This window comes from Caretta caretta, chromosome 3 (genome assembly GCF_965140235.1).
Source record: "Caretta caretta isolate rCarCar2 chromosome 3, rCarCar1.hap1, whole genome shotgun sequence".
Lineage (NCBI taxonomy): Eukaryota > Metazoa > Chordata > Testudines > Cheloniidae > Caretta > Caretta caretta.
In genome coordinates, this window is record NC_134208.1 from 105,249,055 (window position 1) to 105,276,119 (window position 27,065).

A 27,065-nucleotide genomic window follows, 5' to 3' on the forward strand; every position below is an offset into this window, starting at 1 on the left:
CAGTAAGGTTGCTGCACCTCTTCAAGGGAGTGAACATGATAACAATGAATCCGTATGCTGCAGTCAAGAAACAAAAGGTGAAATCCTGGCCTCATGGAAGCCAATGGCAAAATTCCCACTGACTTCAACGTGAGCAGGATTTCACGTGGGCCACCTGTTGATCACTTTAGATAAGCTATTACCAGCAGGACAGTGGGGTGGGAGGAGGTATTGTTTCATATTCTCTGTGTGTATATAAAGTCTGCTGCAGTTTCCACGGTATACATCTGATGAAGTGAGCTGTAGCTCACGAAAGCTCATGCTCAAATAAATTGGTTAGTCTCTAAGGTGCCACAAGTACTCCTTTTCTTTTTTCTTAAAATTAAAGAAACCAAGTGTGACAGAATAGCCCTGTCTACTCCAGTAATGTATAACCACAGATCAACAGCATGTTTTGAGTTATACAACACTTGCTTTTACTGTGGATATAGAAACAAATGAAGTAACTTATTTCCACAGTATACTTGCTTGCTTCTACACAGTCCTGGCTAGGAGAAATATGGTTAAAGACCTTTACTGATGCTGGGCCAATGAAATAAAAAAGTTTGTCTGCCATAGCATTCTTTTGTAGCTGCTGTGTGGAACAGTTTCGTTTGAAATCTCTACTCACTTTAAGGTGACCAGACGTCCCGATAAAATTGGTACTGTCCCGATTTTTAGTTCTTTGTCCCACATCCCGACTGATGCACAGTCAGGACGCCATTTGTCCTGATATTATGGCTTTGGCTGCTCTGGCCTTTTTTTTTTTTTTTTTTTGCGGTTCCCCCATGTGTCCCGATATTTTGCCCGTTCCATCTGGTCACCCTTACTCACTTACCTACTCGCTGTGACCTAAGCTTCAGGTTTTTGATCTCTTGATCCTTTTCTTCTATAGCTTGTTGCAAAAGGGTGTGAAATTCTCTCTCCTTCTGCACTAACTCTTCTAGTAGCCTGCAGGGGGAAAAGAAGCATGGATTTTTAAAATTTAATTTTATGTTTTCAGGAAAGTATCTGAAGAGTTTACTAATAGCAGTGAAAACTAGGATCCACCATACTGATGCTAGTAACATTCATAACTAATTTGGGAATCTTAAATGAAAAGGTAGACTGTTCTAGCTTTCACTAGTGCATATAATTAAGACTTAATACACATGTAAAAATGTGAACATCCAGTGTTCTAGTTCCTAGAGTTGGGACCTTTCAACAAAACTAGTTTTAAGTATTCATAGCAAATGGGAGCTGCACAGAAACTTTCAATGAAGCTTCAGCAACTCAGCATTCCTACTTAACTGAGTTTGGTTCTTAAAGAAAAAAATTAAACAAAGCAATTGGGTAGTGTGTTCAGCTGTGGAGGAAGGAGTGTCATTGAGGATCAAAGGTCAAAACCGTTAATGGACATAGGGCTAAGTTGTGTCTTTAGCACATTACCCTCCATAAAGCGCAGGGCAGCTATATCTATCCCAGCAGGAGCTCCTGAAAGCACTGCATTAGAGGTAGATGCAGCTGGAGGGTGGCCACAGCTATACTTCTTGAAAGGGTGTAGCACACGTTCCCTTCCAATGGGAGCAGTCCCCCCCGCCCTCTTTGAAGAGTACAACATTGCTGTAGATTTTAGCCTAAATCAGTGCTTGCACTCAAAGACCACAGACTGGCTTTGTGCCCAGCCCTCAGTAGGTATAAGGGGCTGGTGGTCACCTCCCTGTTTCCTCTCCTAAATCTTAATTGTTTAGGATACAGTCTGTTTATTTCAGAGAGGATTGACTAGGTGGTGTCATGATGAATTATGTAAAATTAATATATACAGTAGGTCAAGTAATGCTTCTATTTAACCTCTCTCATAATACAAACATAAAGGGACATCCAAAGGAAGTCAAAGGCAACAAAGTTAAAACTGATAAAAGGAAATTAACACCAGGCACAGTTAATCTGTGGAACTCATTGGGGCAATATATTGTTACAGCAAAGAGCTTAGTAACATTTTAAAAATAAGACATCTGAACACTACACAGTTACAATAGATAGGATGCAAAGGATATAAATGATATTTTAGAGCATAAACCTACTCCACTAACTCCCTGAGGTTAGGAAGACACTTTCCCCAAACTTTCCCCTTGGAAATGTTAGAGTATAATTGTCTGTTATAGGGGTATTACATCTTCTTCCAAAGCATTCGGTGCAGGCCCCTGTCAGATACATGATAGTGGATTAGATGGACCATTGTTTTGTTCCTAACAGTACATATAGTTTATTCCTCACCCAGTCATCTGGGCTGATAAATGTGTCCATGGTCATCTGAATAGTTTACAATTTTTTGCCTTGCAAATGACAGCCATATGCTGCTTATGCTAACAAAGCTTAAAGTAGTATAATTATCCTGGTTATTTAGGGAAAGTTTTCCATATAACTTATGGAAAGTAGTATTTTTGTATCTAATTATCATGACAGAAAGTTTTTGGTTTTGCATATAAGAGTAGCAGATTGCTCACAACTTACTTTTTTAAACAAAAAACAAAGAACTTTAACAGTATATCTTTCGTCCATTCTTAGAGTGAAAGGAATGAAGCTTTATTCTGAATAGTAACATGTTGTTAGGATGCCACTCCCCATCAGAAACTTGGGCAATAAAATGTGACCAGCCTAACTAGTTTCTTTTTAATTCCTTTATTTATTTATTTATTTATGTCAAGCTGAATATATTACATTGTAATATGAGAACTCACAAACTACGTTCACCCTAACAAGAAAATGCAGTGCACTTTAATGCTAACAGGTAATTCAAGTGATGCTGAATTACTAAAAAGCTTCTCTTGTCTAAAGACCTCAAATCAAGCCAAATCACATTCAGTTTTCTAATGTGCTTGGAAATGAAGTGTCATTGCCAAACACTTGTAATTTAATCATCAGTATAAAGGATTATAAAGAATATTCCAGCACCACAAGATTTGTCCTATCAAGATACAATGTATATACACATTTTAAAATGTACAGACATATTTTTCAATTAGTTCGGAAATCTGTATTTTCAGGCCTGTTTTTTTCATAAGGCTTTGCTATTCTCCACCTTCAACTATCGGAGAGAAAAGTTTGTTTTTTTCAAATAATTCAGCCTCCTGGTGATCGATCCTGCTGTAGTGAATTCCGCATGCAAAACAAGACAAATGACAAGACTGGGCCCTGTTTAATTGTTCAATGCCCCTGTTCAGCAGCTTGGATTTGTTCCCTGGAAATAACTATAGAAAGGAATAATGAGTTCTGCTTTTATGAAAATGAAATGTGTCATTTAACCATGAAACATGAAAGGCAAGAATAGCAGAACGTTGGCAACAAGTTTAATAGTCAGTTAAAAACAGAGCTCGCCTGAAAGCAAGCTTTACACTCATTTTTGTCAGCAGTGTACTGAAGTGAATAAGCCTGAAATAAATTATGTGGATTTTTCCAAACTCAGAGTTACAAATTAATGTTTATCATCAATTAAATGAGAAATGCACTGTATTATGGATTATCACAGCTGTCAGATTTGGAGAAACTTTTTAAGAGTGAAAGAAAATGCAATCAATCATAAGAAATACACTTGAATCCTTTAGACTTACCTATTTGTCTCTAATTTTAGCCTCCCTAGTTGCACATTCAGTGATCTATGAGCAGCCTGGGAATCGTGGGACACTGTAGAACTGAGTGTGCTCACACCTGAGGTAGCTACAGCATCTTCTATGATAATGCAAGGCCGTTGAATATTTTGATTCTGAGGCTGTTCATCATGATCTTCTTCAACTTCTATGTCATCCTGATCTGCTGTATCACTTTCAGATGCAAGACTAAAGTGTGGCCTCAGTTCTATTAGAAATAATGTTTATTATTAATAATCCCAACAATAAAGTCATATTTAAATTAATACTTATAGCTCATCCTAGAGCTTCATTAAACCATGCCTGAAAAATTTGCAGCAAAAGGTTGCAATTGTGTTTCCAAAGGGTTTAAAAACAGCTTAAAAATGCCACAATGGCTTAGTACATTTTGAACATTATTTGGCTTCTGATGATCATTTACAATCTCCAAGCAGTAACAATCTGTACTTACTAATAGGATTCCAGACTTCGCTAGTATTTTTGTCATAAACCATGCAGAAATCCCAGAATTCACTGTGTGTGCCACATAAAGCAAACAAGGTGCAATACCTGCTCAAAGTTTGCGACATAACATGCTTGCATTCCTCTCACACAAGGCCTCATTCAAAACATACTGAAGTCAATGGGAGTCTCTCTTTTGTTAATTTCAATAGTCTTTCGATCAGACCCTTAAAACTAAAAAACTCCTCAAAACACACTATGTAATGGACTTTAATGTGACTAAAACAAAATTCTGTAGGCAAGTAATTTGGCTAAAGTGTTGGCTTCAAAGATATGGCTCAAATCTTTTTTATTTTGCTTTTCAGATTTACAGTGGAGTATTTGTTTTAAAGCCAATGGACCTGGTTAAATACAGGACAGAATAAAAGTCAGACATTAATTCCAAAGGTTGTCACTATTTGTATGAAGCCTATTTTGCCACTTTTTCCCCTTCTCTTTTATACTGTTTATGTTTTGAAACAGAGCAATAGCTGTTTGAGATTTATTTTTAATGACCACTATCGCACACAGTATTTTAGGTTAAAGCAACAGTACCTATTAATACCACTACCACCACCTTGGATTTACATTATATCCATCATATAATGGATGCAGTCTTACACCTTGTAAATGCTCACTGCAGATGCACATGAGAATGAAGGCGTTAGTGATTCTTCTAAAATAATCCCCAAATCTCTTTCCTGGTCACTAAACTGGGACACTTTCTATACAGCAAACGTTTCCCTTCTTTATTTTTTCTCCACAGCTTATAATTTTTCATATATCTAACCTGAATTGCATTTTTCAAACTCTCAAATTAACATAAATTCTATATCTGGGCAGGGTTCCCATTCTTCCAAATTTAGCATTATCTGTGATTAGGGTTATTTTACTTACCAAGATCATTACCCCCTAATGATAGAATACTACTAAAAAAGTGGAGTAGCACTGTTCATTTTCACTTGTCAGAAGTCAGTTGTATAAAGAGGGAATGTACTCTGCCTCCTTTTCCTTCTGTTACACTAACTACCAATTCTTATCAGTTATGTAAAACATGTACTCCATTAGGTCCGTGATATTCTTCTACAGTATATTAACAAAGTAACATCAATTTGCAAATTGCATCAACTTAGTGATACACATTCTTCCTTTCCTTCTTCAGCTGAGACTGGTTACCTCTAAGCCTATTTCCCCTGAATATTCTCCCATTTGATTCTTAATTTGTTCAGGTTTCAGCGTAGCAGCCATGTTAGTCTATTCGCAAAAAGAAAAGGAGTACTTGCAGCACCTTAGACACTCAAATTTATTTGAGCATAAGCTTTCGTGAGCTACAGCTCACTTCATCGGCATTCCCCCTAATTGCTGGCAAACTCAGAAGCAGAGGGGAGTTTGCCCAGGATCCCCTCCATTTTCTCGTTCTTCACTTCCACACATTGCAGTATGCTCTTCCACAGCTGAGCTAGGTAGATTTCAACATTCTAAGTTTCCAAAGGCAATGAAACTACATTTGCCCCAAAGTGAGGAAAGCAGACTAAACCTCCACCAATAATCCAAACTGATTTTTTTTTCCCCTGTGAAAATGTTTGGATTCCAGTTAAACTATTATGCCACACTAAAGGACAACAATTTATTCGTTTTGTAAACAAGATCCAATAACAACTCCTCCTCGAATAGCTCCCTGTATGTAGTTTTTGGTTACAAATAAAGAATAAGCAGTAATAAAAACTCCTGTGGAATTTTCAGCACTCTAGTAAAACTAAAATTAGACATACAATGTAACTTGGAAGTATCAAATAAACAATTTATTGACAAGGTATTAGAAAATAGATTTTAACTGGCAAATGTCGATAAATATCCATTTCACCAACACACAAAATGATGAGAAAATATTTCTATAGATAATAATTGAAATGTACAGATAGGCAAAGAAAGAAAAATGCTGCTTGCGAATTTAAGTTAAGAATATTTACTTTGTATATTTTCACATGTGATAGTGATGATTTCTGTTTTAATAGCTTAACTTTTAAAATCTCAATGTCTCCTGTCATTAAATAATTATTATCTGACCTCTGATTGTCTGCCCCCCCATAATTTCCCAAAAAATCTGAAAATGTAAAAAAAAAAAAAAAGCTTAAAAATAAACATTGATATATCTGTCAAAATTATTTTAAAAAAATCAAATTCTTCACTGCCTACTTATCATACACACTGAAGATAGTTATGCAAAACAAGAAGGACCTTAAATGCTTAGGACTTTAGGATGGGAGTTTTCAAAAGCAGTGAGTGGTGGCCTGACTCTTCTCCCATTGAAGTGAATTGGAATTGAATTCAGTGGGAGCAGAATTTAGGTCAACACAAAGCACTTTTTGAAAACCCCACCATTAATACCAAGAAAAATGCACCATGCATGGCAGTTAAGCTTGCAAAAAAACATTTCAAAGAAACAATCACACTTCTCTAGTCACTTTGTCATTACTACAGACCTTTGTTTCTCCCCAAAACCATATCTGTTTTGTGTGAAATTTACCCCTGTAAAAATGGCCTACACCATAGGTCTCAAGTAGAATTTAAGTAGTCCACAGGCCTTGTAGACTAGCTCTAGAGAAGGGCAATTTATACCCTATACAATTGCAAGGAAAAATTGCTAGTCTGTATTAACCACTTGAATGCTGCAAATTTAGTACGCCCAAGAAGAATGCACCTGCCGTACTGCTGAATGCAGCAGGTTCATTCTAAAGTTCCATTGTTTTCAATGGAGGAAAGCAGCATAGTGGGTGTGGCAGACTGGAAACAAATGGGTTAGCGTTTCTTTAACATGGAATCCTTCTCCTTGACAACTCACACACAACAGAAGCCTCTTAGCTGTAGCAGGGAAGAATATCTGGCTACTACCCCAGAGAGAGTTTTTGGCCCCTGGAGCCACACAAGTTACTGTTACACTTCTTGGGTGGCCAACAGTCTGTACCTCAGAGCACATATTCAAAAGAGCTAAGTATGCTGGGTGATGAGCTATTTTGAGCTCTCTTTCATATCCCATGTGTGGATGCGGAGTACCTGAAAAATCTGGCCCTCGAAATGCACCGGTAAGTCTACTACTGGTTACCCATTCGTCACTTATTATATTATGCATCCTGGAAAGGTGCACTCCAAAATACCTGTGACAACTCACCTGTGAATACTTGGCTTGTGAAACAGCTAATGCATGTCAACAAAGACAAAACGAAGTCATTGCAAGTTTTAAAAGCTTCTGTGAAGCATCATGATCACAGCACGATTAAAAACATTTTAAGCAATCAGAGATTAAATGTTTGCTGTGTAACACAGTGACTCACCTGGGATCAGAATAGTAATAGCAGTCTGCACAGCTTTTCGAATTATGCTGTCCAAGGCAAACATCCAGTGCGGCTTGATGTTGTGATTTCGTAAAACTTTATTGACCTGATGACAGAGAATGCAGTTCAGAAATCATTTTATCCCCAAAATTGCACACAGCTGATAATAGGATATTAAGCTCAGCTACACTTCATTAAAAACAGTTTTCTTTAAGTAACTTCATGGTGTCATTAGAAAAGAAAATAGAATAGCAGTGTTTCCAACGTTTGCAATATTGTCACAAGTCTTGTGACATTTGTATTTTTCATACACTCTTAGTTCCTAGAGTCAAATGGTGGCATGAGAATCTTAGCCTTCATTTTTGAAAAGGTCAGATTTTAGCCCTCAGGGTTGTGGAGAAAAGCTTAAAAATGTGAACCCTGAATGCTTCAGCACCACAGGGCAAATAAAAATAACCCTTTTTTTAAAAAAAAATCTCATGACTTTTAAGCCAATCTATGATTTTTTTTGTGGGGGAGGGATGACATGATTTTTGACTGCTTTGGTTAGGAAGGCTGTAATACAGTTGTCTATTTTAAAATAAAGATGGGTGCACCCTCTTCAAAAAACAGTGTGAGGCTCTTCCCACTTGAATAAGAAAGGAGCAATTTAATACTAGTTTACTTAAATGGAATTTTGTTAATTCTTTTATTGCTTCTAGTCTGGTTTGGGAAGGAAAAAGGGATGTGGGTTTTCTCTGAAATTTAAAAATATCTGTAACAAGTTAAAGATTATTTTAGATTCCTTTCCATTGCCCCCTGCCTCCTATTTTTTGGCCCAGTATATCCCTGCTGATTTAGAGGTGGTAGCTAATGAAATTATAGCCTCTTCCATATCTACTGGCCTGGTCCTGTCCTGTCTGTGTATTCTTCCAAAACTTCACTCTCAACTACACTCTTAGTTCTCTGTAACTTATCAAAATATATTTTTCTGAGGCTGTTCCTTTCAAACTCACACAGGGCTGGAAGTGAGCCGAGAAAGGAGACAGCAAGGGTATGATGGGATGGTGGATTATTCAAAACTGTACAAGGACACCTAGCCAAAGTTGGCAGGAACAGCAGCCACTAAGTTTCACAAGCTGGCTCTCAAACTAGGCCACCAGGGCTATACAGGAAAAGCTGACAGGTGAAACCAACAGCAGTAGGACATATAAAGGAGCAGGAGGACTCAAAACTTTTCAGAAAGACAAATTAAATTACATTTAGAAGTTCATTCTAATAATGATCCATAAATGCCTCATAGAAAAATTTCCTTTGTAGAGACTAATAGGATATTTTCTATGTCTTTTTCCTCAGATTTTATTTTGAAGGCACTTCATGAAAACAGGATCAGCTTATTTCTGTCTTCTGAAGGTTGTCATAATCTTCTTGTAGGAAATGACAGTGATGTCACAAAGATGATGATGTCTTTTGGGGATGGATAGAAGTTCAAATGAAGATGTGTTCTATTATTGCCCAAAGACAACTGTAAAATCTATTCTCATTTCTTTACTACAATAGCCACTAGATGGCATTCTGTCATGTTGTAAGAGAACTGCTACCAAGCTGAAGAATGCTATACTGCTCAAAAAGACCAACCACAGGGTTCAGAGACCAGTCAGGCAAGGTATTGAGCACCTCCTGAGAGGTATACTGACATTATGAAAGTTGAGGCTGCTCAGCACCTGCCTGGAAGTATTCAGCACCTTGCAGGATTGAGCCTTTAATGAGCACAAAGTTCAAGCTGTTTTCCGCACTGAAGAGGCATGATGTGACTTTGTCAAGGAACACAAACATCCACAGTAGTATGACTAAGCACTTTAGAATACAAAACAAAACTTTTTTTCCAAGTGCTTTGATCAGAATATCCTGACTATCAGCCCTTATTATTATCCATGAGTCCTGAGAATAAAGGAGATAATTTTCCCCATTTTTCATAATATCCTGATATCAGAGAAGAGTCTGGTATCTCGATTTAAGCTGTTTTTCTGTGATAGAGGTCTGAGTCTATACAGCTCCCTTTGACTTCAATGCTTTATCTACATCCCCTACAACACTGGGAGCTGGATTCAAAGAGTTCCTGTTTTAACTATTTCCTGTTCTCAGGAAATGGAGGAGGCCTGTCCTAAAATAAGCATTGCAATTGGAAGAGGAGAAAGGGACAGATGACAGGCCTGTGTCTGGGATGCTGAAATATCGTCACTGGGAGGACTGCCTTGCAACTGAATGATATATAATGGGACAAAAAACTCCTACCAAAACAGTCTCTGTGTGGAAACAAACACTGACAATTACCGTACAAACATTAAGTGCCACCCATTCCGATATCTCTAGAATGGTCCCTGTTCTCACACACATGTCCTGTTTTCTGTAATGTCAGTTTTCAGGATACTAAAATTGCAGAACTCTTTCTGATTGGGATAGCATAGCCAGCCAGATTCTTCTCCCAAAACATCCCAATTGCTTTAAATAGTCATTCTCGGCCATTTGCCTTCACCAATAAATTGCATGGTGATACAAAGCTGCTTCTATTTGAACTTCTACCACAACCTCTGAGAGTTGCAGTGGAGAATGTGTATCTACTGCTTTGTTACTCTCCACCAGGAAAGAGAAATTCCCAATAAGCCCCTGCTTCTTCACTGGGATTCTTCTTGGTAGGATCCCAGGACTATTTTGTTTAAAGCCTTCTGTTTACTTTCTTTGTATGGCCTCTTCAGCAGGCCAGCTCATCATCTTTTACCCAATGACAGATTTTAAAGAACTTCCTCAGGTCAGTGGGCTTTCAATTCAAGATGTGGGTAATCTGGTAAATTTACTATGGGACTGAGTACAAGGTGGAACAGAGGATTGTATGAGCAAGGTGGTGTTCAAATTGGAAATAAGATAATGTACATACAAATGCTCCCAGTATCAGTTATCCAGCCCTGTACAATACAAGATAACTTTTGCCTCTTTAAAACAAGTGTTAGCAGAGAACTTGTAATAACATTTAAAGCAGGCCCTGGGAGAGCAACATTGCTTTTTAATAAGATGGCTATTTAAAGGGATTCCATTTCTGTGTCCTATTTATCATTTTGGGGATTGCCAGTATTACATTAGCGACTGACATGTAAAAAAATAGCCATTTCTTCATAGTTTGGGGTGAAGGTTTACAACTCAGATTTGCCAAAATTTTTGCTACTGGATCACTTGCATCAGGATAGGAATACAATGGCAACATTATAAACTAGGTATGGTTTAGTTTGTTGAGATTTCTTAAATGCATTAATTTCTTAGCAGAGTCAAGTGCAAGAGATCTGTATACATGCAGCACAATTTTGTATTTATTAAAAAAAAACCCCAATATTACATTTTTGAGGCTTTCCTACTTGAGGAATATGGTGTAATATTTTCAGAAGCATGCTGGACCCTCCTGCTGTTTATCTGTGAGGACGCATAAATCTGGGGGGCAGGAAATCACTATTGCGGTCAGGACGTACTTGCTGCCCAAAGGATCACATGGAAGCCAAGCCAAAAGCTGACTGTGGGTGGAAGGTTCCAATTGTTGTTATTAGAATTGGAGCCCTCAAGTGTTCTCATCTGGGTAACTCTGGACTGAGGTCAATGAATTTTCATCAGCTTTTGCCAGTCTTTAATTTGGCCCTTTAACTGAGACTTCATACAGCAAAACTTCTGAAAGTGTCTACTTACAGCATCTTGAAAACCAAATAGCACCAACTGGACTTGACTAATACCATGACTGTCAAAGTCTAACTCCAGTTTCAGTTTTGAAAGAGTGGTCGCAATGATTTTGCGATCAGTTGACCTTACAAATTCTCTGAGGCTGGCAACGAGAGTTGTGATGTGCTCCCATTTTAGTTTGGGTTCTTCAGCTCCCTGTTAGAGGAACAAAAAGGAAGAAATTCAGCCTAAAGCACATATCTTAAATTTTACATCTAATGGTTTTAACCAATATGAGTTGATGCACAATAAATTACCTTTGCCTCCTCTACATTCCAGAAAATTTACCTCTAAAACAGACATTTCTTTAATTACCAAAAAGTATATGCTGCACAGTGCCACTCATTTATTTTGTGCAAGTAAATATATTATAGAAAGATGTATGGAGAAAATGCATATTTCACTGTTATTAAAACTTTTAGGTCCAGAGAGTGAAATTCATCCTCTGCTGAGGGCCACTACAAGGTGAAGTCCTAATTTAGTCCTTAAAGGAGGGGTTAAAGTCCTTAAAGGAGGTGGTACTTCCTTGGTGCAGAGGGCTTTGTAAGGGGAGAATTTCATCCTGAGTGCTTAACTCCAAGCAGAAGATTCACCCCAATAGGGCATTTTCACACTATAGCTACATTTACATCTGGCCTGAATTTTTCACAGACTATTATCAACATACTGTGGATGCAATCAATGATCTGTCTCATTCACATATGTGCTCACATTTCTGAAATCTCTGTTTTATGTTTAGATCAGCTAAGAATATACCAAAATGCTTGAAAGGTCATTTTTGGAGAATACTACAGAAAGCAATTAGGTATAGGGTCAGAGGGTTTTTTCTTTTAGCTTTCAGTTATACCAACTGAAATTAAATCTGAATTTCAATTGTGGGGAAAGAAATATGAAAATATCACAAGTCATTATAATAAACTCCAGGGGAAAAACTGTTATCACAGAACAATCTTACAGAGAGTTATTCTGATTAAAGTCAGATAAATATTTGCAAAGATACCCAACACTGGTTTCCAAAGCAGAAGAGCACGTTGCTTTTTGCTTCCTGCTATTTTTTCCACTCTACTGTCATGACTATGTCATGCCTCAGGAATTCCTCTGTATATAAATAATTCAGTTTCATCCTCTTCCATTATTTACATTGTTCCATTGACACATGCATTGATAGTTATATCTGTTATAGTAGCACTTAAACAAATAGAAGTTCTTGGGCACATCTGTTTTACTTCCTCCAGTTTTTAACCCTTCTCTACCACTATTTCAATGACTGATTCTACCAAGAACTAGAAAACCTCTTTCTATTGTTATGGCAACAGTTTCTATCCACAGCAACAGTGCTGGGTACCTTTAGAAAGGTTTACCAGGCAAATCAGACATTTAAATTTGAACCATAATTTCTTGAATGTATCTTTTTTTAAAACCTAAATACCATGGACCATATTTTACATACAAAGCATGATTTAGAGCAAAGATACTCAGGTTGAGAATGAAATGCAGTTACAGACTGCAAAAACAACAACAAAAAGCACATCATCTGACTACAGTGTCGCAACATTTGCAGTGTGATGAAGAATTGTTTATTATTTCACATCCTCCTGCACTGATATCAGAATGAATCACCCATAGTAGTGTCAGGAGGTAATGCGTTATTATTTTGTGGCTTTCTACAGCTCCACCTGACACTCTCTTCTCCCTCCCTCCACCTCCACTCCTAACTGCTGTGAGGGATGGGGCTGTTTGTTCTCTCAATTGCTCCTTTTCACAGCAGCTTGAAAGGCCTGGGATGTGTCTAGTCTATTTTACTTGGCACACCTGCTGTAGTCCGAAACGAGACCAACTTGGGCAAAGGAACCATGTAACTCTAGAGCCACAGCTTGAATATCCCTGGCTTACATTTTTGGAGTTGATTAGACTGATAATTACACATATTAAGCCATCATCCTTTATTAGTCCTGTTAGAAAAAAAAGTGTTGGCAAAAATGAAATTTCATTAAAATGTTCATATTTTTTCTTCCGTTGTTCAACCAGTTGATATCTGTGCGCACGCAGAGGCAGTAGTTATGAATAATGTAAAATACAAATGTACCGCAACACAAATATAATTTTGGTGCATGGTTTTATCGTCAATACAACTGTACTCTCTCAAGTCCTACATTATATCAGCCACCTATAGTTTGTCAAACCTTATTTTGTGTCTGACACCTGATTTAATATAAATATTTACCCATATGCATGCACACACTTACTGGAAACCTGCAAAATTACATGCTATTTTTGTCTGCCTGCAAGTTATTTTACCTGAGCTAAGGCTTCCATTAAGTTCCTCACCACCTTCTCTTGGTCCTCTGTTAATATTCTGTAGAGAGTGGCTCTTCGCTCACTGTCTTTTTTTAGCATGAAGAACCCAGAATCTTTCTCTTCAGGTGAAGGAGGAGCACTATGATCCTCAAAATTCTCATCTGGGATGCTGAAAGTTTACATGATGAAAGTTAACATTTAAAAAAAAAACCCCTACATTCCTAATCCGTGAAGCAACACAAAGACAACATAGCTCTTTACCTCAGAAAAAGGGACTGGATTCCTTTTGCATCTTTTTCTCCACATGATTTGGCTCTTGATTTGAAAGAGAATGGATCAATTTTTAAGTCTGTGTCAGGTGAAACAGAGCCATATTCACTGCTACTGCTCGTATCTTCTACCAGAACAGGAACAGGCAAAGATATGCTCCGAAGGTATTCTACTCATGAAGGAACAATCAGAAAATTAGTGTTTCAAAACCATCCCAAATGGTCTAAGCTACAATGGCTATACCTTAATTCTGGAAAGAAAGTTATTCTTTTAAGATGAGGCAGAAAAGGTAAACTCCAACCTCCCACCTCAGTTACACATATCTTAAAATGCTCTTTTTTCCCCCCATATGTTACTTGAAAAGAGCTCTCAGCTACTAGAAGGAGTCACAACATATTTTAGATGAACAGTTCTTAGAGACCTGGGACCATCTCAACTTACTGGGCATTATGGTCTTTACAAAGTTAAGATATAATAAACTCCCAGAGCTACAGTGCTTATGTATACATTCATTCCAGAGCGCCTCTAAGCATTCTCTCAGAGTATTATATCTCAGCACAGAGGGTCTGCCCCAAACCCTTGCAACAATTTAAGCCTTACATTAGGGGCCCAATCATTCTCTCTTTGAAGTCAATGGCAAAAGTCCCATTGACTTCAATGGGAACAATTTCAAGCTTAAGTGGTACTAGGCCCTTCACACAAGCCCTCTATACCAAGCTAAATTTCACCCTAGGTGAATCTGGAAGATAACCTGGGGCTGATTCTTTTGGACAAATGTGCGATACATGCAAGTTAACTCTGAGTTAGCTTCTTCTATAAACAGCACACTTGCTGTTGCAGCAAGAAGGTTCTGAATTCTCATTCAAACTTCGGCTGACCAGACAGCAAGTGTGAAAAATCGGAACGGGGGTTGGGAGGGAATAGGTGCCTATATCAGACAAAGCCCCAAAAATCGGGACCGTCCCTATAAAATCGTGGCATCAGGTCACCCTATTCAAACTCTTATAGGGCATCTCAAAATTTAGGTAATTGAAAAAATTAATAAAAATGGAGACAAAGACTACTATTCCAAGCAAATGTCCCTCTGACATCTTGCTGTTTCAGGTGCCATGCACCATTTTGAATGGAACTGTTACTATAAACAACAAGGCCCATGATAAGCAAGATTTTAGCCACCTGCCCTGTCAAACCGTAACCTAACCTGATTATATACAGCAGTTCTCAACTGGGAGTCTACGGCCCCCTGGGGGTCCGCGAGACCTTTCAAGAGGGCTGCAGGGCTGAAGCCCCAATCCCCGGCGCCCTCCTTGGGGCTGAAGCCCCGATCCTCACTGCCCTCCCCTGCTCCCTAACATGGGACATGGGGCTGAAGCTCAGAGCCCCGAGCCCTGGTGCTCCCCGTGGGGCAGAAGCCCTGAGCCCCTGGTCAGAGTTGGGGGCATGGAGGGCATTGCCTCCTCTCCCCCACCCAAATGCAGCACAAGAGCACGGCAGTCCTGGGGGCAGCTCCACACCTCCCCCCATCTCCTCTCCCCACCCGTTGGCCAGGGAAGTGGGAGCCAGGCAGTGCAGGGCAGCTGGTACCATGGAACAGGCAGCAGCAGCGTTCCCTCCTCTCCTGCTGGTAACGCACATTGAAACTGCTCCTCAGCTCCCAACCCCCTTCACTCACGCAGCCGGTAAGAGTCGCCTGGGTGGGGAGACCTGGCTCCATGGCTGGCAGAGCCCTTGGGGAACAGGGACTGCAGGGGAGTCCTCCCGGCATACAGCCTCTAATAGCCCTCTCCCTACACCCTGAGCTACCCCAGTCCATACACAGCCCCTAGTATCCCCCTCCCTGCACCCTAAGCTGTTTTCAAACTTTTTGAGCTAAGCCCCACGCCTTTGAGTTGTAATTTTGGTTGCGTGCCCGCCCCACCTGAACCCAGACAGGCCAGGTGGCCTGCTGAGATGAGTCAAAGGGTGGAGGTAGCGCTCCCTCCCTGGACTCTGCCATGCGGAGGTGGCTCGAGCCGCACTGGCCCCTGCCCACCCTAAACAGAAGTCAAACTATGCTTAGGCCCCAAGCCCTGGCCCCGAGACTCACACCCATTCGCCCCTGCTGGGCCCTGGAATTTTTATAGCATGTTGAGGGGGGCCTCAGAGAGAAAAAGGTTAAGAACCCCTGATATACAGTATTTTAAACCTATGTGGTCAGGTTATGGCTTCCTAAGAATGATAGACTGTTCGGTTTGATAACTGTGTCCAATTATCTTATCTGTGCAGTTTTTAGATGTGATAATTTATCGCAGAGTAAATGATTTTTGTTCTATCAGCATAGTTACATGTTTTGAGGAAAAAAGTTAGAATATTAAAACTCACCATTTGAGCTAGCTGAAAGAGCTGTGGGAGGAAAAGCAAACAAAAATACTCATCATATGGTAAATTTAACTGAGTAAATATAGTGTAGGTAATAAATTCTTTCCTCTCAGTTGTACTGTGCATGCTAACCCTATCTAGACTGTCATTTATCCAATCAGTCTCTGATTTCAATTGAAAAGAGAAATTGGAATTTAATCTATTTTTATTTGTTTTTTTTCTCCAAACAAGTTAACATGGTGATCTAAATATTTCTTCTTTATTTTAGGTATCTTGATAAAAATGTTTTCTTAAATGCAACAGGCATTTTTTCCACATTTAAATAAATACATCGCTTATGCTGTCAAAGAAACCACTTGTGCTCCACAATTTAAAACAAAAAACAAAACCAGTGGTATAATCTGTGTAATAACTTTGTATACAATAGCTAAAGTAAGAAGAGTCTTCTATTCAGTTTAAGTTTAAAGTAAATTTCAAACATCTTAATATTTCTAGCAATGGTAAAACCCTTAGAAAAAATGAATCTCAGTTTGTTTTAATGCCTGTCATAGAAATCAAAGCTTTCAACAAATTTTGCAGTCTTTTATATTGAACTATTTTTGCTATGTAATCAACAAATGTTGCTGATTAATCGGTTGTGCAAGTATGCTTTAAATTAGAATATTTCTAAGGAGTTTCAGAAACCATATAAAATACTTTATCTGGAACAGTCCCATACAAGTGGTGATAACAGAATTATGCTCTTACAGAATCATAGGACTGGAAGGGACCTCGAGAGGTCATCTAGTCCAGTCCCCTGTTATAGACCTATTCTGCTGAATATTCATCAAGACAGAGGATACACTGCTTTAGTCTCAGAGGTTATGACCAATGGTTATAGGAAACAGTCTCTTTAATGAGGTAAAATCTAACAGATACATCTCAGTGATAAAATTACCTAAGAGTTTTGTCTGGGATTTTCTCTTCTTGCTTGAAATCTTTAAAAACTCATCTACAAGTAGTTCATTAGCAAAAGTTCGCTTGTCAGGGTCTGGTTCAAAGCAACGCAGTATGAAAGCTTTGGCCTCTGCTGACATGGATTTAGGGATCTCTGGGTGTATTTTAAACATTCCCACCTGAGAGAGATGAAAGAGTAAACAAAGAGAAACCAGAAGTCTTTTCTCATACACTTTGCTATCTGCTTTTGATAGAGACTTACTAAAACCCCTTCCTTAAAACCTACTGAAATCCATGAAACAAAATCATCATTAATGACCTGCATTTTAGTAGAATATCTGAAAAATTCTCTCGCTCCCAAGGAAGGTCTCATAGAAAGAGGATGCACTGATCACTGGCTCACCATGTTAAAATGGAATAGACATAAAATTTTTTTTTACAGATTTGTGAACAGCATTTTGTTGCTTCATTTTTGTCTTCTTCGAAACAATACAGCATTCCCCCTCAATTGAATCACATCAGATAACACATTCGTTCTAATATGCTCATTAAAGAGGCATTTCCTTTATCTTATCCTTGCTGTTCTCCCACTCTCTGTCTTTTAATACAGTCATAAGATTTCCTTTGTTTACAAAAAACAATGGACCTGAACAGAACGGTCTAAGAAAGAGGTCTTACCTTAAACATAGCTGCCTGTGGCTCTCCCAGTTCATAAAATGGAGGCTTCCCTGTGGCCATTTCAATGATAGTGCACCCCAAAGACCAGATGTCAGCAGCTTTCCCATAGCCTCGGGGCCCTTTGTCTATTATTTCTGGTGCCATATACTGAAGGGTACCTGATTAAAACCACACTTTTTAAAATTTAAAACTCGGATGATGAAGTAGGCAGCTAAGAAGGACGGGGGAACAATGCGGATGGGCAGGGAGTAATGTTAGTAGTTTAAAGAAATTATCCTCACAGATTTCAAAAGAATACTTTTAGTTAAGGCCACAAGTGAATGATGTTTGCTACAGATCTGATCTGAAGTCCACTGAAGTCAGTGTTGAAACTCAGTGGACTTCAGTGGGCTTTGGATCAAGTCCAGTTTTCACATAGTCACATTATACGCCAACAGAAAAATTAGGAGGGCAATTTTGAATTGGATTCAGAGATGGAAAGGAACTGATTAGTGAGGTAACAGGATTCTACTTCTTGGAGTGAAAGAGCCATTTAACCATAGCATTCTGCATTCTCAAATTCAGAGGGCAAGAATTTAGCAAACACTGAAAGAGGGAATTGAAATATACATGTTGAAAAGTGATTATTAATTATATATATAATGCCCAGAGTGCAATAAGTTTGAATTAGGTTTTCAAGCAGGAGGAAGATCAAATTAAGGACAAATTCTTGAGGTGGAGTTAGGCAGACTAAGCAAACAAAGGAAAAAGTTACTTTTGGGTCAGTGAGGCAGCAAGATTAAAAACTGTGTACACAAGAAGGAGAGTCAGGAACCTGGGAAAAAGCGGCCTATCTTGCCTAGGAGGATTTGAATCTCTCAAGAAATGTCAGCAATGGCATTCCTCTCTACCAGTGCATACAATTAAACTTACTAAAATAAAGTTTATAATTTAAGATTAAGCAAGTAATATAAGCCCATTCCTCCAGCTACTATATGCATTGATTTGAAGTCCATGGAAGTTCTGCATGTGAAGCTGCTGCAAGATCTGACCCTGCATTCATAACTATTCTTCCTTTGCTTTCAAATTGGAAGACACTGTAAGCTAGAAACATACCAGTGAAAGTTTCAGTACACGGATTGATCCCCGCAAGTCTCTTTGATGTTCCAAAGTCTGAAATCTTTAGAACTCCACTGTATGTGTTGATAAGCACATTATCACCCTGAAGGACAGAACATTTAGACCACTTATTTTTCTCTAGTGACTGTTAATGTAAGACAACTTGCAGCACACATTTTCAAAGCGCATTCTTTTATACATAATAATTACTCTAAAGGGATATTTAAGGGGGTGACGGGGTGGGGGGAAATCATCATTGCTACCTTCTACAGTAACAGTTTAAAGGTGCTCCCTCTCTAAAGTGAAACATCAGCACTTGTGTATGCTTCCCCATCTACAGAAATTCCATAAAGAATACTGATAGAGGAAAGAAACACCAAAGATTCTTCCAACTTTAAAAAAAAAAAATGATTTCCCATTGTCAGGTCTGTATTAAGAATCTCATTATGGAAGCTCCTTCTTTCCTCCCAACCCCCTATAACACTTTCCCAACTTTCCAAAGTGTGTATTTTTGATTAAGATATTACCCTGAAACTCCAAATGTATTGTCCACAAAGTTGGGCCATATTACAGAAAATATTACTTTAATCTTATCTTCACTTTTAAAACAGGTTTTTATGGACTATGATCACAAGTAACTTTATGATTACTAAAAAGAAATATAAAATGAATTCCAACAGTAGGAAAACTCCAAGTTAATACAGGTAACCTAAACCACTAGAAAACACATTTGGGGGCAGAGGGATAGCTGGGAAAAAAGGAGACACTGAATTACTGGTAGAAATAGATTTTTAAATATACTGAATGGGAGCATAGTTACACAACTTCCATCAACATATGGGAGTTCTGCAGCTAAAACTCTGCATGCCTCTTTAGATGGCAGAAGCTCATCTCAGTCTCTATGTAAAATTGTAATAATAGAATATAGAGCCCTTCTTTCCTATCTCTCATGAGTGTGTTGCGAAACCACATAATTGTCCGTTTTACAAACATGACTTTTCCCTGTTAAATGAACCCATGCCTGTGATTCATAGCACCTTCTCACCTTTATGTCTCGATGTACTATCTGATTATCATGGAGGTATTTTAATCCTTCAAGAATCTGCTTGGTGTAAAAACCAATTGTCTGTTCGTTATCTTTTAGTGGTCCCCATTTTGAACGCAGAAGAGCAGAAAGGCTGCCTATAAATTTTTTGGGGGGAAAAAAACAGAGTAAACTTAGCTCAGAGATTGTTCTTTCTGGCCTTAGCTTGTGTCAAGTAGTAAATGTAACCACACTAATAGGAACAGAATACACCTTTACTAAAAAGCAGACACCCTCCATAACACAGAACATTCTTAGATTTATCTATAATCAAACTTTTAAAAAAAATGTATTTCTTTTCATTCATGATGGTCATTGGCTAAACAATACTCTGTGTTATTGCTTTTAAGTAATGCCAAACAAACTCAAAACCAGCACTGAACTCTCAGGAAAAAAAAACGAGCAAGTCTCAACCCCTGACACAGCACAGTTGGTGAACTTTCCCCACCAAAACTCTGTCTCCACTCCCCCCGCCTCCCGCTAAACCATCATCCCATAAAACTCTACACCCTTCAGATGCCTAGGCGAAAGGAAAGGCCTTGCAGTATGCACTTCCAGGTCAACATTCCCAGACCGAGTGTGTGGAAGCTTGTTCCATAACTATAGGCCCCTCATGTAGAATGCTTTACAATCAATCTCCCACTTCTTTGTTAAATCAGGAGGAATCCAATTTGAACAGCTCCGCCAACCATAGCTGGAGCAATATGGCCTAGGGAAAGATGTGGTCTTTCAAGTAACACATTGTTTAGTATACTGCTAATCAAAGTCACACTCCTTTCTCTCCCTGAAGAGAGGCAGACTGAAAAGAAGCATTAAGGAAGTGTCTCTAAGTATGTGTGGAGAGATTTTGTAGAAAAGCTAAATTCAAGGGATATATTTTGTATTTAGTTCTGACTGTTCATTTCATGTAGGAGTGAATTCCATAGTCCAGGTTGGGCTTCCATGAAGATTCTATCTCCTCCATCCGTTTACCACCTGTCAAGGTTCGTTCCCCACTCTGAACTCTAGGGTACAGATGTGGGGACCTGCATGAAAGACCCCCTAAGCTTATTCTTACCAGCTTAGGTTAAAACTTCCCCAAGGTACAAACTTTTACCTTTTGTCCTTGGACCTTATGCTGCCACCACCAAACGTGTTAAACAAAAAACAGGGAAAAAGCCCACTTGGAGACGTCTTCCCCCCCAAAATATCCCCCCAAGCCCTACACCCCCTTTCCTGGGAAGGGCTTGATAAAAATCCTCACCAATTTGCATAGGTGAACACAGACCCAAACCCTTGGATCTTAAGAACAATGAAAACAATCAGGTTCTTAAAAGAGAATTTTAATTAAAGAAAAGGTAAAAGAAAAACCTCTGTAAAATCAGGAAGGGAAATATCTTACAGAGTAGTCAGATTCAAAACATAGAGAATCCCTCTAGGCAAAACCTTAAGTTACAAAAAGACACAAAAACAGGAATATACATCCCATTCAGCACAACTTATTTTATCAGCCATTTAAACAAAACAGAATCTAACGCATATCTAACTAGATTGCTTACTAACTCTTTACAGGAGTTCTGACCTGCATTCCTGCTCTGGTCCCAGCAAAAGCATCACACACCCAGACAGACTCTTTGTGTCCCTCCCCCCACTCCAGATTTTAAAGTATCTTGTCTCCTCATTGGTCATTTTGGTCAGGTGCCAGCAAGGTTCTCTTAGCTTCTTAAGCCTTTACAGGTGAAAGGGTTTTGCCTCTGGCCAGGAGGGATTTTATAGCACTGTATACAGAAAGGTGGTTACCCTTCCTTTTATATTTATGACACCACCTTTTCCCAAAAGTTTCATATTTCCAGTGGAACGTAACTGCTAATGGAAGTCATGGTCATAGAAGGAGAGGTGCTCTCTCAGATAGCTAGGGCCAATATTATGCAGAGCTTGTATTAAAACAGAGACCTTGACCTGGACTTTGTATTCAATCAGGAGCCTGTTTAGGGAGCAGAGCACTGGGGTAGTTTGTTCACAGTGATCTGTACTGCTCAGCAGACAAGCGTCTACAATCTCTACCAGATGAAGCTTTTGAAAGATGTAAGGTATCATTCGTAGATATAAGTTGCAATTAATTGAGCCTACAGTTCATGAATATGTGGATTACTACAGCCACCTCTGTGCCTAATACGATGGAGTGCAGTCTTGTAGCTAACCACAGATAGAAATGTGTATTTTTTGCAGCCGTGACAATTAGGACCTCCACATACATTGAGAATTAAGAGATCCTTGACTTTAAAAAATGAGCAATGCCTTCAATCAAAGATGATATTATGGAGGAGGAAAGGTCTTCAAACCACTTCCTTTTTCCTACCAGCATCACTTTTGTCTTGCCTCTATTCAGTTTCAGGCAGCTGCTCTGCATCTACATTCTTCATCTCCCCTTGGCATTTGAAAAACTCTGAGTTGGTGGTGGCTACATCTCATGCAATGGTGGCATACAACTGGGTATCGTCTGCACATTGTTGACATTTCAGACAACAAACCAGCTAACCACATCGTTTTACACAGATGACTGAGATGGTAGCATAACTGATCTGTGGGATTTCTCAAGTGATGATTCAAAGAAAGAATAATTGCCCATCACAACCTGCTGGGTGAGGCCTAACAGGAAGGACTCAAAATATACTAGGTAATTTCAGTGCATCCCTACAGCCTCTTTGGCAATCAAGTATGCTGAATGCTTCAAGAAGTCTATCAGGACTTGTTTCCCCAGTCTGTATACTGGAGGAAGTCATCTGTCACAGCAACAAGTGCTGTTTCCAAACCATACCCTACTCTGAACCCTGACCAAGTTGGATCCAGGCACCTTGGCAACAATTGCCCATCTATACTGGAAGAAGCACAGGAGACACTGGATGTGGTTTAATTAGGCCACAACTTTATTCTTAAATGTCTGGGAGTACCCAGCAGATAAAATTGTATAGTGCAGGTAATTCCATAATCATTTCAATATATACCCGGGGACTTCCATCAGCACTCCCTCTTACCCAGCCAACCCGCTGCTGAGAGATCACCATCCCCCTCCTCGAACAAGGGTGGAGAGGAGCCTACAAAGGAGGAGGGAGCTGGCTCCCTAAGATACCGGTTATAGGAGCCCTGAATCTCTGTTTCCTCTCCTTTAAAAAATACCACCTTTAAATCCTTTACAATCCATTTTATCTGATCACTGTATCCCTTCCCTATGGAGTACCTGCACTGGACACGTGCCATAAGGAGGCGCCAGCAATTAGCTTGGCTGCCTCCCCACCATACCTAGCAGGGTTCCCAGACATATCCTAACACCTCCTTTAAAATCGGCCAAAAACATGTTAGCTCCCAAGTCTGAGACGTGGGCCCCATACATCCTGGCTTTTCCTGCACTGACATGGACCTATATAATCCCTCCTTTCTGCCGGTCACCTGGTGGGGATGGGTCAGAGTGCCCATCCTGACCTGGTCTGCAGCTGCCTCAAAGTCACTTCCTGACTCTCTAGCCCATAAAGGGGCAGACACCTTTTTCCAACAAGCCAGACAACAGCCCGCACTGCTTAATGTGCAGTGAGGTCATTCTAGCCTTTCCTATTAGCTATACAAATCAACTCTCTAGTCTGTTCAAACCATCAACTTTACCAGACTTAGCCTTGGTGCAATTTCCATACAGAAGTGGCTTATAGCCATGGACATTTTTTAAAATATTATTCACACACATTTACTCTACTGTTGCAGTATTCTAAAATTTTATATTTTAAAAATGTAAAAAAAAAAAGCACTTACCCCCTGGCACCTGTTCCATGAATATCTTAATAAAACTATTCTCACTAAGGGAACCTAAGTACTGCACAATGTTCTTGTGCTTGAGGTGCTTATGCAGAGCGATTTCTTCATGTAAAGGCTGGGAATACCTGGAAGTAAAGGAAATGTTCATTTTATAAAAAGCTGGATATTGTACCACAATGTCCATCAAAATTCACGAGACCTCGTGAAACATGTACATTGAAATGTTGTACACAATGCTACAATACACGTTACTAAGAACACTTATGATTGTATATACTGAAAAATAAATTGGCACAATAAAGGCAGTCACCCAGAGTTTGTGGAGAAAGAAAGTATACTCCAAACTAAGTCAGCCAGAATGAGCAGGTGGGCAAAAAGCTCAATGCCCAGATATATCAACTAGTCAATCTGCAATAAAAATTCAAGCATATGTTCTTAGATTGATAGTCTAATTTAGATGATAACCTTGCTAAGTAGGAGGCTTATTTGAAATGTCAGCTCTGGATATTTATCACAGCCAGGGAACAGCATATTCTCTTCATAGAGAGGTGCGCACTAGAGCTGGTCGGGACATGCTCACCAAAATGTAATTTTGTCAAAGCCAAAATGTTTCACAGAATGATATCAGTTTTAATGATATTTTCATTGGGAAGATTTCTGAGGTCCAGGATTCACTGGTCACTTCTCATCCAAGGGAAACAGAGACCTGAACTGAAAATTTGAACTTTTCCCTCCAAAAACAGCTTGTGTGACAAAATTCTGCTTCACAAAAACATTCCAACTGATTTGTTTTCATTCCAATGCAAAACAAAAACAAATTTCAAAACCTTGAAAGTTGCTGTGAAACAGAATTGTCATCCTTCAGGCAGGGCTAGTGCTCACTTTCCAATCCTATCAGATTGTCTGCCTGATTTCCTGTTTTCTCTGGTGGAGCTGAGAAAGTATGTAAGAGTGCCAACTTCCATTAGGCATTAAAATATATGTCCAGATTTTCAAAAGAGCTCAACAAGTCAGACACTGACCTCTTTTGAAATATTGAGAATTTTTGGTAATCTAGAGTTTACTCAGGTGCCTAATGGATGTTAAGGCTTTCTGAAAATCTGACCCCAAATTCTGGGTACTGAGCACTTAAAAATCTTCTCCCAAATGTGAGTTGTGGACATTGTGAGTACTGAATTGGTATTTTGTCTGTTACAAAACCTAGCTTTATAGAGATGGATAGATTTTCAAGATCAGAAGGATTTTTTAAAATCATTGCTATAGGTAGGATGAATTTTGTTCCTATCAACCTTGGCAATCTCCTTTAAGATAGAGTGATTTGCCATTTTCATTAAGTTTTTGAAAAATCAATTTTAGTTATAGCTTTTGGTAATTTTTTTAACATAACTATGAGGTGTGTCTGGGTGTTACTTCTTATATCGATTCCTTCTGGTCACATGGGAAAATGCTGTTTTTTAAAGAAGACAAATTTGCAATACATGGCTTATTTCTTGAGCACAACAGCACATCAGAACCCGGGGATTAATATAACTTTTAAGAGTCTAAATAATTCAACAATTTAATATAGTGGGCTCCATTAAAAATTTGACTTTTATTGCATGGCAGCATTTAGGCTTGCTCTGATCTTTACCACATTATTTGTGGAATTTCCCATACTTAGAATAGAAACACCACGATGAACGTAATTATTCTTGATGGTAAGTATCCAGTTTTTAAATGGCACCCATTGCATGTAATTTACAATTTAAATACAGAAGAAATTTCACAGCACAAACTGAATCTGAATGAAAGAGGGTATGTAATAATTGTATTTTTCAAACCGTTTATTCCAGTTTTTACGTAGGCTTCACTACAAATTATGTGTAAACAAAAACTGAAATGTATCTCAGGCTCAACATCTTAAAGAACTCTACAAGTAACTAATATCAGAGTGTTCTGTTGTGGTTAATTATAGTTGTTGGCTTCATTCAGTATGCCAGGATGTACTTAAGAAGGTGGAGCTGATCAGGAAATGTTAGGAGGAGTCCAGCACAAATGAGATGCTGAATATCAGCAACATCTTTATCAGGAATATAAGAAACATATATATGACTAGTTCCAAAAAATGAAGAGTAACAACATAATGTAGAACAGCACCCCATGAGATAGGGAAGAACTATTATCTCCATTTTACAGATGGGGAACTGAGGCACACAGAGGCTAAGTGATTTGTCAACAGTCAGACAGGAAATCTGTAGTGGAGTGGGGACTTGAACTCAGGTCACTGAAGTCCTGAGCTAGTGAGTACCCTTACCACTTGACCATCCTTCCGCTCTAACAGGGGAATTTATTGAGTTTGAGATTATGAGGGGGCTGGCAATACTGAAAAGTATAGATATAGAGGCAGGTTGCATGGCCTTGATGGAAAAGGCTTCAGAAAGTTTAAATAGATTTTAAACCCAGAAGGGACCATTAGATTATCTAGTCTGACCTCATGAATACCACAGGCCATGAATTTCCTGCAGTTACCTCTCAAGTGATCCCAATCACTTGTGTTTTGCTAAAGCATAGCCTCTAGAAAGGCATCCAGTCTTGCTGAGAAGATATCAAGAGACGGAGAATCCATAACTTTCCCCTATTTGGTAGTTTGTTCCAATGGTTAATCACCCTCACTGTTATTTCTGTATTTCTCATTTTAATTTGTTTGATTTAAATTTCCAGACACTGCTTCTTGCTATGCTCTTCTCTGGTACATGAAAGAGCCCTTTAATACTTGTTTTTTTCTCCCTGAAAGGAGATTGTATACTATCATGAAGTTACCTCTCAAAGTCTGAGAGGTGCAGTTAATGTGACACTATTATTAGTCCAAACCAGGGCCCCAGAGATCAACAGGTGTCTTCCATGCTGAAGTGTAGTCAGGTCCTTCCATAGCATCCTCTTCCCCCTACCTGGTCCCTACAGAGCCCTCTAAGCACAGTCTAGAGTTCATGCGGTGGGGAGGTACTTGGGTCAGGATAAGAAGGAATACACAAGGAATACTCCCTTCAACTCCCCCAGATCTTACACAGGAGAGTTAATACATCCACAGTCCTTATTCACTTTCTTTCCATTTACTCTCAGGAACTTCAATGGGCAGGTGACAGATTCCTGATCGCACAGCTCCAAAAGAGTGGTGGGGTAAGGTCAGAGCTGGTGCAGTGGTGGGGTAAGGAGTGGTGGGTAAGGGCGGTGGGGTAAGTGGTGTGGTGCGGTAAGGGCAGAGCTGGTGGTGTGGGAGTGGTGGGGTAAGGGCAGAGCTGGTGCAGCAGGGTACAGGACCTCCCTAGCCTCCCAGAGATCCCAAAAATTTGCCATGGAGGAAACCTTCTGATCTTTTTGTGCAGCAGG

General features: G+C 39.2%; 1 protein-coding gene across 3 annotated transcripts in view; it reads right to left on the reverse strand.

Annotated features, from left to right (window-relative positions):
• Nucleotides 1-27,065, reverse strand: part of MAP3K5 (mitogen-activated protein kinase kinase kinase 5) — a 154,348-nt gene that overhangs the window by 4,699 nt on the left and 122,584 nt on the right. For all 3 annotated transcript variants that reach the window (XR_007355809.2, XM_048844432.2, XM_048844431.2), the window contains 12 exons: nt 23,697-23,824; nt 19,878-20,014; nt 18,830-18,935; nt 17,735-17,892; nt 17,058-17,235; nt 16,124-16,144; nt 13,754-13,931; nt 13,493-13,661; nt 11,165-11,350; nt 7,457-7,562; nt 3,609-3,852; nt 857-969 (listed from right to left, as the gene is read on the reverse strand). Coding sequence is in view for 2 of the 3 variants with exons in the window: in XM_048844432.2 (XP_048700389.2) it covers nt 857-969; nt 3,609-3,852; nt 7,457-7,562; nt 11,165-11,350; nt 13,493-13,661; nt 13,754-13,931; nt 16,124-16,144; nt 17,058-17,235; nt 17,735-17,892; nt 18,830-18,935; nt 19,878-20,014; nt 23,697-23,824 (1,724 nt within the window). In the remaining variant the exon portion in view is untranslated. The remainder of the gene's footprint in view (nt 1-856; nt 970-3,608; nt 3,853-7,456; nt 7,563-11,164; nt 11,351-13,492; nt 13,662-13,753; nt 13,932-16,123; nt 16,145-17,057; nt 17,236-17,734; nt 17,893-18,829; nt 18,936-19,877; nt 20,015-23,696; nt 23,825-27,065) is intronic.